A 12,320-nucleotide genomic window follows, 5' to 3' on the forward strand; every position below is an offset into this window, starting at 1 on the left:
AAAAAAAAAAAAGAAAAAGAAAAAAAGAAAAAAAGGAAAAATAAAAGAAATAAAAAATTATACAAATTTACCAAACGTGTTTCGTTTATTTTTTATTCTCGGAACAAGTTTACCAAACGCGTTTTTTGTTCAAAATTTGTTCCCCGGAATGTAAACACTTTTTTCTATTTCGTTTCCTGGAACAATTTTTAAACAGAAACGCAAACAAACGCACCCTAAAAGTTGTGCTTATAAAAGAGCTCTTCCGTACGGAGGATAACATGCGCAAAAGTGGCATCCTGCCTCCATCATTTCCAGTACATCATCTGTTAAATCATGTCTCCAATTTAAGCGGCGCACAAAATCCATATTTTTTGGAAGATTTTAACTTGTTCAAAATTTGGGGTTGCCTTTTACGGTTAATTATATTGGATTATAATGGATATATATAAATTCGGCATAAGAAATACGGTAGTGTGATCTTCCATCCAAGTTCGACCGGTTGACCGAGATTCGGGCATCTTCGACAGTCACGTATGGGCCCAGGTCGAAGTTAGTTTCGATGATTGCACGCATAAGGTGTAGGGTTCTTTTCTGTAGGGTGTCAAGAACTGAACTAAAAATCGAACCGAACCGAAAATCGAATAAAAAAATTCGGTTTTTTCAATTCGATTCTCATTAAAAATTAATATTTTTTTATTGGTTCGATTTTTATTGGTTAATTGAATCGAACTGAACCGAACCACCAACCAATAAATCCGAACCAGGATCATGGGGTAGGCCGAGTTGCCCAGCTTGACGTCATCCTTCATGGGCTCCCACCTGTACCGCTTCTCCAGCTTTCGGCCGAAGAGCTTCACCAGGAGGATCACGATGGCCATGTACACCCTCTCAATGAACAACATCAGCGACATGGCCAGGCAAAGGAACACCGCGACCCTGAGCAGCGGGACGTGCATCTGCGCTTTGATCTGGGCCCAAATCAGCGATAGTTGCATGGAGATATCGTCTCTTGCTCCTTCGAACTTGTCGGGAAGGAGACTAGTTGCAGAGAGCCGGTCCATTTCGGCAAAGGCTCGTTTGCTCTGTTTTTCGATCGCGAAACAGAGTAATGCGAGAGAGGGAGAATGTGATGCTAGGGACCAGAGCTGATGAGAGCAAGAAGAGCAGGTAGATCTCTGTGATCTGGCAATTGAATTATCTAAAAAAAGCAGAGAGTTGGAGAGAATATTTGCTTTCCAATATTGCTTCTGGTCAAGCAAAGCAGAAGGGAAAAAGAAGGAAGACAGAGCTGGAAATGTCGCTCAAAGGTCACTCCTCTTGATGCATTGCAGAGAGACCCACCGAAAAAAACATGGAAAAGAAGGGCCTGATCACGAATCCAACAGCTGAGCAAAATAAAACAATTACTTATCGATGAAGACGGACCGACGAACTCTATCAAAGAAAAATGGAAGCTTTTTGGCTGCTGCTGCCGCCTTCAAACGAAGATGAAAAAAAAAAAAAACCGAAAATCAATAGCTAAAAGCCAAAAACCGAAAAACCGAATGGAACCGAAATTTCGGTTCGGTTCGGTTTTTCAAAAACCGAACTGAACTGAACCGTCGACACTCCTACTTTCCTGAACAAAAAAGCCGCACGTACAAAGAAGTCTTTCGTAGAGCCGCCCGAAGAAAATAGAAAAGAAGCATACATACGCTACTTGGTTCGGCCGTACACGGTGATTTTACACCGGGAGATTTACATCTAATTGAGTTATGTGTTTGTGGATACTTTTAGTTTGGACTTAAATCTAGAAGTGCAAAAATACTTGAGTGTGTAAGTGATTCTAACATTAATTTCCCGATTATAGTAAATTATTTCCCACTGGCTCTCCCATGGATGTAAGTATCGATATTCGGACTGAATCACATAAAGTTTTTTATTTTTTTAATGTTCCTCATTTTTTTTTTTGATGATTTCATGTTGATTTATTTGCAATATCCTGTTAGTTTCCGCGTTAATATTAACACAATTGGTAGATCATTAGGCTAGGCATATACGTTTAGTGCAAATGAGCGAGGTAGGTATGGTGATGCTAAGTGAAAACGGTCGTTAAAGGGTCAAAAGACAGGGAAAGTTAGACTTATGTGAGCAATGCATTTTCTATAAGTTGTTCATTCGATCAAGCAACCGGTTGAGTACATTCATTTAAATGTCTAGGGCCCATTTTCGGTTCCTTCAAAAAGATGTGCCTGATATATGATGACATTTATCGATAACTAGGTATGAGTATACTTTCTTAAGCACAACTTTGGCGTGTTTGACTAGTTTAGGAAATTTAAGGTTATTAAGTGGGTAGTTAGATAAACAAATAAAGTGCCCAATAACTACTTGCAAAGGTCTCATTCTCTATGTTGATTAATCAGGTCATTTTTCGACACTGCTAAATGGATATTATTGAATGATAATGGTTAACATGGTCTCAAGACACAACTGTTATAAGTATAAATGACATTGTGATTCGAATTGATTGTAGTTCAAGCAAAGGGACGTGGATTGACATTGGCACATAGACTGGGAACCTTATTCACTGCAAACTCTAGGCTAATTTTTCTCCGAGACCAATCGTGAGTCCGTTTCATGAACATTGTAGGACAGTCTTGCATGCTGCCTGCTGGGTGTCACAGTGAAAAAGCCCTGCCGATCCTCAGCGGCTCTGCCGGAGCAGGCGAGTGGTTGCGGTTGGCCTTGGAAACCCGAAAGTTGACCAGACACTAATCTTTGACACGGGCAGCGACCCTACCTGGACCAATGTGATCCTTGTCCTAGCTGCTATCCTCAGCAAGACCCATTGTTTGAGCCATAGAAGTCTACTGCATCCTCAAACCCACCAATTATCTGCATCGAAATGCACCTACTCGATTGACTATGCAGACGGATCACATTTTGATGGTTACTACATCCGAGATCTGCTCACCCTCACTTCGGAGTACAAGTTCCCGAACTTCATATACAGTTGCGGCCCCAATAATAGCCACGATTTAGGCACCATGTCCGGTATACGAGGCCTAGGACAAGGAAGCGCAACCTTAATCTCAGATAGCAACAGAAATTTCCCAGATCTTCTACTATTGCATACCTGGCAGTGAGAGCTCAGGTGGACTTACATTTTGGACTTGAAGCCCTGCGTTATTGCCAGACACAGTCACAGAACTATATCATAAGTGACCAAAATAACCCATATTTTCTATTTTGTCAACCTAGTAGGTATTGCTGTTGACAGAAATCCAGCTTCTCTTCACAGTCACGGCAATCTCCACCTCCCAGGACCATGATAAATTTCGGGACTGCCAGCAATCAGTTGCCGCCCCCGATTCGTTTGGCTGTTTGCGCATAATTTGTCAAGTACATGTCGAACTATCCCGTTGCATGCCCACTATCGACACTGTTAGACACCTGCTACGATCTACAGAGTCAGAAGGATGTGAAAAAGCCGAAGATGGTCCTCCAATTTAGGAAAATTGACGTTAATTTGGACCCGTCAGCCGTAGTTTGGCGAATGAGCGATGCACAAGTTTGCTTGTCCTTTGCGCCAAACAGGAGAAGGCTAGACTTAGTCATTTTTCGGCAGCGAGCAGCAGTAGAACCTGAACATAACCAGATAGCAAGGTTGAATTTGGGAACGGTGGTTGTGGCAATTGAGCGGCTACAATTGATGAAGGAAACTATAGCAGTTGTTTTCTGTTTTTTTTTTTTTTTTTTTTTTCTATTAAAAATACACTGTTCATTGTGTCATGAGGTGGGAAATTGTGGTAGCATGTCACAATGTAATTTAGGGAATTGGACTAGACTATACAATGGTTTATGATTTTTGAACACACAGATCTTATTCAATTTAAATGATTTTCGCAGCCTCCTCATGAAGAAAATAAGTTTGGTTTCATCGAGCTGGCTTCTCAAGTATTGAGATTGTCTTCGGCGTCACCAGATGCGCTTTATAAGAAAAATGCTTCATCACCGCATTTGCGAACACGGCAAGCCTTTAATCAAAGCCACCAGGCGCGCAACCTGGTGATAACTAGTACCGGCTGCATGGGGCCAAGACAAGGCTAGAGGTTGGAATTTCCTGACGATGGAGGACTGAGTGCAACATGGATCCCAAAGGGAAAGGGCAAAGAACAATCCAAAGATGTGATTTATTACAATAAATGAGACTATCCGTCGCATATCAACGTCACAAGAAATATACTTGTATGCAACAGCTGAGATTGTTCCATTATTCGAGGAAATACATCAATGACCAACTAATACTGAGTAAAACGATTAAATGAAGAGGAAAATACAATCTTCTCTTCCTCCTTCGTGCTTACTGCTTTGTGAAGGGCTCCAAATTACCCAAAGGCCAGGAATTAACCATCAGGGATGTCTAGGATTTTGGTTGCTATTAGTACCATTGGAGGTCACGTTTATAGTAGCCAAGGCAATATGATGGAGAGAGGCTGGCGGAGACAACAGGATGGTGCCCGAAGGTGAGCTATTGCCCTTCCACGAGCCATCTTGCTTCGGCGGGCTCCCGCCCACCCCGATTCTGCTGTGATCATCATCTGCAAAAGAAACAAACAAATTAAAAAAAAGGATTCGACATGTACTATTTAACGTATGATACACCACGCGAGTATGATCCGTTCTCTTACTGGATCGAGAACAAAGAACGCGGATATATTGAAAGAGATATAAATGTGCCAGTTGGAGAATCACCTGCGAGGATTTGAGCAGCCGATGACCTCGAGAGAAGGCAGTGTGAGCCAAGGAGAATGCAGAAGATGATCACAAGAGAAACGGACTCGCTAGCCATTTCTGGTTCTTCCTAAAATCTTGGTAACTGAAGGGGGATATCTAGACGCAGAGCCAGGACATTATATGGTATCAAGTTATCGAATAGCGTGTCCTGTCTTTGGGGTTAGGTCCCCAGCAGTGGACAAGATAAGCTTCAACACGGCAACGCCCAGCTCCACAAATTTCAAACTTGCCGACTCTCATGATCTTTTGGGTGGATAAGTTGACATTCACAATTTGACTAATAATGAAGCTTTAATCAATCTCCATTTGCTCGACTATCATGAGATTATCGCCCTCGACTCTTAGAGTACTCACTTTATTATTTAGGCCATGTAGAGTCAGTCAAGCCATTCGTCTTTACGTTGATCGGTCCTTTTCACTCTTGAGAAAAAATAAATAAATAAAACTTGCGCGTTGGACCATGCCAGAAAAAGGGGCAATCCAGAGGGAAACCCGCTTGCTATCTTTCTATAATTGTTAAACATGGAGTTCTACCTTCGGCCAAAAAAAAAAAAAGAAAAAGAACTGGAGTTTTAGTCAAAAGTCCAGCGGCTCAATCATTTTCGGACAATTTGGGTATCAAAAACTGAACTGAAAATCGGACCAAACCGAAAAATTTTATTTTATTTTTGGTTTGGTTCTTATTTGGATTAGTTCTCATTAAAAACCAAAACTTTTTTAACTGGTTCGGTTTTTATTGGTTCGGTTAATCGAACCAAACCAAAAAAATCTAAATTTTTCCTTTTTTATTTAAAAAAATCATATTTTTGGTTTTTTTTCTTCTTCTTCTTCATTGGCTGGTCGTCGGCTGCCACCGTGGCCAACGACCGGCCAAGAAAGAAGAAGAAGAAAGAAAGAAAAAAAAAAAAAAAAAAAAAAAAGATAAGATAAAGAATAAAAAATAATTAAAAAATCGATTTTTTTTTTTTTTTTTTTTTTTTTAAAAAGATTTATAAAAAGGGGTGTATGTAGGGAAAAAACAAATACAAAAGTAAAAATAAAAAAATCGAACCGAACCGAATCGGGATTTCGGTTTCATTCGGTTTCGGTTCGGATCGGATTTTAGTTCAATTCAATAAATTTCCTTATCGATTCAGTTCGATTCGGTTTTCCAAAAAAAAACCAAACCAAATCGAACCATTTACACCCCTACCTGATCCGACCCGACTTTCTTGACCACTTGAATTACATGCATTTATGACTATTTGTCATGAGATACTGTAACGGATTCATGTGATATGTGCCTGTACAGGTGTCGGATATATTGAGAATGGAAATCCTTAAACAAAGACGAATACTGGCCGTGTATTTTACAAGATCAAGATAGCTGGAATGACTGTCCTTATGTTTTGTCCATTGGTCGATTCGGTCCCAAAAACCCTGATGAAGCAAGTCTCCAAGATATTTCTGTGCAAATACATTAAGATTAACACAAGTAAAATGAGAAGTAATTGCCACGACGACGGCTTTATGACAAGGCGATGGCCATGGCGAAAGACTAGGAACAGTCAACACTCAAAATGGCATGACTTGAGAAGGTTCCAAGTCAACAGATCAACCTTTTGCTTCGGCTTATTTTGACCATTCTTTTCTGGCCTTCCATTTCGCATCTACGCGGTTGGCTCATCCAACAATCGTCATGACTTTTTGTCATGAGATACTATAACAGGCCGTCTCGCTCGAGAGAAGCCTGATTCAACCCGTCTTTCTTGACCATTTGAATTACATGCATTCATGACTATCTGTCATGAGATACCATAATAGATTCACGTGATTTGTGCCTATACGGGTGTCGGATATATTGAGAATGAAATCCTTAGCCAAAGACGAATACTGGCTGTGTATTTTACAAGATCAAGATAGCTGGAATGACTGTCCTTATGTTTTGTCCATTGGTCGATTCGGTCCCAAAAAACCCGAAGAAGCAAGCCTTTAAGATATTTCTGAGCAAATACATTAAGATTAACACAAATAAAACGAGGAGAAGCAATTGCCACGACGACGGCTTTATGACAAGGCGATGGCCGTGGCGAAAGACTAGGAACAGTCAACACTCAAAATGGCATGACTTCAGAAGGTTCCAAGTCAACAGACCAACCTTTTGCTTCGGCTTACTTTGACCATTCTTTCCTGGCCCTCCATTTTAAATCTACGCGGTTTGCTCATCCAACAATCGTCATTGTCCATTCATAAATACCAGACTGCCCTCTCTGTCCTTGTGCAAATCACAGTCCATCCATGGCAAATTACACCTTTTTCCATCTTGTTCTTCTCGTCCTGCTGTTCTCTAGTCATGAAGTTGAGAAGACATGTTCATGGGGAAGGGAAATGGTGAATCATGAAGAGCATGACACTTATACTGTCGAAGTGAAGTCGCTGACACCGGCAACTACTTGCAAAGGTCTCATTTCCTATGTCTAATCCACTGGGTCGTGTTCCGACATTGCTTATGTGTATTATTGGAGAGTAATGGTTGACATAGTGTCGAGATTCAACAGCTATACGTATAAATGACAGTATGATTTAAATTGATTACAGGTCAAGCACAGGTACGTGGATTGACATTGGCACACAGGCAGGGACTCTGTTCGCCACTTGCTGCGAATCGTCAATCACGCAATTCCAGGGTCACTTTTCTCCGAGACCAAGCGCGAGTCCGTTCCATAAACATCCTACGACAATCTCGCATGCTGACCACTGGGGATTTTGGCGAAAATGCCCAGCTACCGATCCGCGGCGGCTATCCTGGAGCGGGCGAGTTTGTGGTCACGATTGGCCTTGGGACCCCAAAAGTCGACCTGACCCTAATTTTCGACACGGGCAGCGACATTACATGGACCCAATGTGAACCTTGTCCTAATTGCTATCATCAGCAAGACCGACTGTTTAAGCCATCCGAGTCTTCTACGTCCTCAAACCCACCATGCTCTCAATCGAAATGCACCTACTCAATCAACTATGCAGACGAATCGCATTCCGATGGTTACTACATCCGAGATCTGCTCACTCTCACTCCGGAGTACAAGTTCCCGAACTTCATATTTGGTTGCGGCCAAAATAATAGCCACGATTTTGGCACCGCGGCTGGTATGCTAGGCCTAGGACAAGGAGGCACGACCCTAATCTCACAGATAGCATTAGAATTTTCCCAAATCTTCTGCTATTGCATCCCTGGCAGTGAGAGCTCAAATGGATACCTACTTTTTGGAAGTGATGCCCTACTAAAATGCCAAACAGACAGTTACACACCCATCATAAGTGACCCAAATAACCCTTCTTTTTATTTTGTCAACCTAGTAGGTATTGCCTTTGGGAAACAGAAAATTAGCTTCTCTCCAGAGTCACAGCAATCCTCACCTACAAGGACCATCATAGACTCAGGGACTACCATCACTCGGTTGCCACCCCCGATCTATTCGGCTGTTCGCACGGAATTCGTCAGGTTCATGTCGAACTATCCTGTTGCACCGCCTCTGCCTCCACTGTTGGACACCTGCTATGATCTTCGGGGTCAGAAGAATGTGACCATGCCAAAGATGGTTCTACAATTTGAGAAAACCCTCGTTAGCTTGGACCCCTCCGCCGTAGTTTGGCGAGAGAGTGATGCGCAAGTTTGCTTGGCCTTCGCGCCGAACCGGATAAGCCCAGACTTTGTCATTATCGGCAGCGTGCAGCAACGGAACCTGAACATACTTTACAACATTCAAGATAACAAGGTCGAATTTGGGAATGGTGGTTGTGGCAATTGAGAGGCTACGGTTGATGAAGGAAACGATTAGAATTTTTTTCCTCTTTTGTTTCCTAAAATGCTCTGTTTCTTGTGTCATGAGGTGCGAAATTGTTGTAGCATGTCGCACTGCAATTTAGTGAATTGGACTAGACCACACTATGGCTTATGATTCTTAAACACAATGATCTTCCTTTTCAATTCAAGTAAATACTGAACCGACCAAAAAAACAAAATAAATTCAAGTGAATAATGTGGCATTGTCAAGGAAATAGTGAAGTAGGGATTCATTGAGTTGGCTTCTCAAGAGTCTTGAGATTGTCTTCTGCTTATGCGCTTAATAGGAAAAATGTTTCATCGCTGCATCTGTGAACGCGGCAAGCTTTTGATCCGAGCCATCAGGCGTGCAACCTGGTGATAACTGGTAGCAGCGATGCGGGTGAAGATGAGTTTAGAGGTTTGAATTTCTCGACAATGAAGGACTGAGGGTAACTTGGATCCCAATTGGAAAGGGCAAGTAACATTTCAACGATGTGATATATTGCAATAGATGAGGTTATCCGTCGTGTATCAACATTACCAGAAATATACTTGTATGCAATAGCTGAGATCATTACTCGAGGAAATATATCGGTGACCTATTAATACTGAGTAAAACGATTGAATGAAGAGGAAGAACAATCTTTTCTTCCTCCTTCGTGCTCACCACTTCGTAAAGGGCACCGAATTACCAAAAGGCCAAGAATTAACCATCAGGGACGCTGTCTAGGATTTTGGTCGCTATTAGTACCATTAGAGGTCGCGACGTTGGTCACAGGAGGAGCCATGGTAATATGAGTGTCCGAGGTTGGCACAGACAACAAGATGTTGCCTGAAGGTGAGCTATTGCTGTTCCACGAGCCATCTCGCCATAGCGTGCTCCCTATTGCGACCTACCCTTTGGTACAAAGGAAAACATAGATTTATGGGTATTGCCTAAAGGATGAGACTATGGGCCGTGATTTAGACGTGGGCTCTCTCAAGTCCATACTTCGCGTGACGGTGGGTGTTCAAATTAATACTATAAGAATCTTCTAAAAAGAAGTTGCTGCTAACCTATTGGGGTTGGCTATAAATGAAGTAAAGCATGGGAGTATGTTTTACTTCCTATACAACCAAAGAAGCTAGGGTCGATGACTTGATGTGTCATTTCACTACATAATCTTATTTTAGAAAAAAAAAATTATTAGGCAATTTAGATTGATTTTAAACCTATTTATTAATATGTGAGATGATCATGTGAGTTTACATTCATTAGAATGATAATTAATAGCCAAGGAAGGCGTTAAATAAATTGCAAGGCTACAAATGTCTAGCGCTAAGAAAAAAGTCATTCCTAAATAGCCTAAAGAAAAACACGGTCAATGTAATGAAAGCACAATCAATTGATAATTCACCCCAAAAAGGGAACATTAAAACCCTATCGCAAAGGCCTAAGGGTTTGTTCAAATTGAACACAATTTTTACCAAGGATTTTCGCATATTTAAAGAGAAAACTACCCAAAAAGACTTTTTCCGAGAAATTAAAATTTTTGAAAATTGTCTTCGATTGTTAGGAATTTTTAATTTTTGTAATATTTTTCTGAATTTTCTTTAAAAAAGATATTTTTTGAATTTTTTTATTTTCTGATTATTTTTCTGATTTCTTTAATTAATATTTTTCTATGATTTTTAACATTATAAAAAAGAAATCCGACCGGGCTGAGACCCGGCCCGACTAAACCGACCGGACCCTATCGGTCCGGGTTGGACTAAGAACATTTTTTAAAAGACGGCCCACTGAGCCCACTCATACTTCCTTCATTTATGCCATCGGCCCACAATACCCAAAGCCCGCTATGAATGAAAACCCAGCCCGTTTTCTCTTTTCCACGCGCCCAGGGGAGATGGGGGTTTCTTTCGTGTCACAGCACTCTCCCAGAAACTTCAACATCCCATATCAATGTCAGAATAAAACAAATTTAACAATAGCGCCCTCACGTATTATCTCATCTTAAACCGACAATAACATAATTCATCCATTAGGCATCTTTTAAACACCGAACCTGCGCGAATAGACGAGTAGCATCACCATCGCCGTTCGACGTACGGTGGAAGTGGTTGGCCGGGTGAGACGAAAGGTGAGGAAGTTCGTGAGCGTCCGATAGCATGGGTCTCAAAAGAAAGGAGTAATCTTCGAGTCCCCCTCGTGCTCATTCAAACTCGCTCGAATGATGAAGCCGCTGCTGGATTATGTATAAAATGGCAAGAAATCAAGTGTCATAATTGGACAAAACTCTCTCTCTCTCTCTCTCTCTCTCTCTCTCTCTCTCTCTCTCTCTCTCTCTCTCTCTCTCTCTCTCTCTCTACTGTAAAATACAGAGCATTCATTTATAGGAATTCTCTATATGTTTTCCTCACCACAACCAAGATGATCCTGCTAAGACTTCTTTATATCTTTTCCTATCGAAGAAGATGAAGATACAACAGAAAAACTGATTTTAACAAGACTGTTTCTCAATCTGTTTCAATCCTCAACTGAATAATTGCTCACGTGTCTTCATGAGTTGGCAATTCGTGTTAGTCTTCATCACAAACTCTTCACCATTGATGACGATCCATATCAACCTTCATCGCGATCGTTTATTTGAGTTGTCATGTCTTCTCCAGTCCGTGTTACTCACTTTGTTGCTTTGCAGCTCTTCCTTCTCTCTAATATCAGCCTCTGTTCTTTCTCTTTTAATATCAGTCTTCACCCTCTTTTCTCTATTATCAACATCAGCAGCATAGATAGTTGGTACAGTTGGTGTTTTTGATTTATACTCCTTAACATCCCCCCTCAAATTGGGAATGGGTGATGCCTAATTTGATTCATAGCTGAAAATGTGTAAGGCGAGGCGGAGATTTTGTGAAAATATCAGCAAGTTGACAGTTGCTTGGAACATATCCCACATGGAGTGATCCTGAGGAGACCTTTTCCCGAACAAAGTGGAAGTCCACTTCAATATGTTTAGTGCGAGCATGTAAAATAGGGTTGGCAATAAGAGCAATGGCTGATTTATTGTCACAAAAGAGATGAGTTGGACAAGGTAGAGAGCATCCTATGTCATGAAGGACAAAGCCGATCCAAGTAAGTTCAGCAGAAGTGGAAGTAAGAGCATGGTACTCAGCTTCTGTAGAGGATCAACTGACTGTGGATTGCTTCTTTGCTGCCCAAGAGATGAGATTGGAGCCAAGGTATGTACAGAAACCAGTTGTTGATCTTCTAGTTTCAACACATCAGCCTAGTCTACATCTGAAAAACCATACAGATGTAGAGAGCTTAGAGAATGAATGAAAATTCCAAGACTTATGGTGCCTTTAACATATCGCAGAACCCTCTTGAGTTTATGAAGATTTGCAATAGTAGGTTTCTGTATTTTTTGACACAGTAAATTCGTAGCATAGGCAATGTCAGGACATGTTAATGTCAGGTATTGAAGACCACCAACTAAGCTTTGATACTCAATAGGATTGGATAGAGGAACGGAATCATTTGTCAAAATGATTGTTCTTAGTGACAGAGGGGTTGAAATTAGTTTACACTCAAGCATAGAGCTTGAGTAAGAAGATCAATAGCATATTTAGTTTGGCAAAGAAACATATGATCATAAGTATGTTTAACTTCAATGCCAAGAAAGTAGTGTAGTGGGCCAAGGTCTTTCATATGAAACTAGAGACTTAGAGAATGGATGAGATTAGAAAGCAACTGAGAGGAACTTCTAGTTAAGACAAT

The 12,320-nt window shown here is 41.1% G+C and overlaps 1 protein-coding gene across 1 annotated transcript; it reads left to right on the forward strand.

Annotated features, from left to right (window-relative positions):
* Positions 1–6,996: 6,996 nt before the first annotated feature.
* On the forward strand, positions 6,997–8,734 carry LOC104453837 (aspartyl protease family protein At5g10770). Its single transcript, XM_010068462.3, has 2 exons — positions 6,997–7,201; positions 7,339–8,734. The coding sequence occupies exons 1-2, from the start codon at positions 7,039–7,041 to the stop codon at positions 8,547–8,549; spliced, it is 1,374 nt and encodes a 457-aa protein (XP_010066764.1). The 5' UTR covers positions 6,997–7,038; the 3' UTR covers positions 8,550–8,734.
* Positions 8,735–12,320: the final 3,586 nt, after the last annotated feature.

The sequence above is a fragment of the Eucalyptus grandis genome, chromosome 7, assembly GCF_016545825.1.
Source record: "Eucalyptus grandis isolate ANBG69807.140 chromosome 7, ASM1654582v1, whole genome shotgun sequence".
Lineage (NCBI taxonomy): Eukaryota > Viridiplantae > Streptophyta > Magnoliopsida > Myrtales > Myrtaceae > Eucalyptus > Eucalyptus grandis.

Excerpts from the sequence above, each read along its gene's own strand:
- LOC104453837 (XM_010068462.3), top strand. The coding sequence starts at position 7,039 with ATGGCAAATTACACCTTTTTCCATCTTGTTCTTCTCGTCCTGCTGTTC. Across the intron at positions 7,202-7,338 it reads ACCGGCAACTACTTGCAAAG|GTCAAGCACAGGTACGTGGA; the intron begins GTCTCATTTCCT and ends AATTGATTACAG.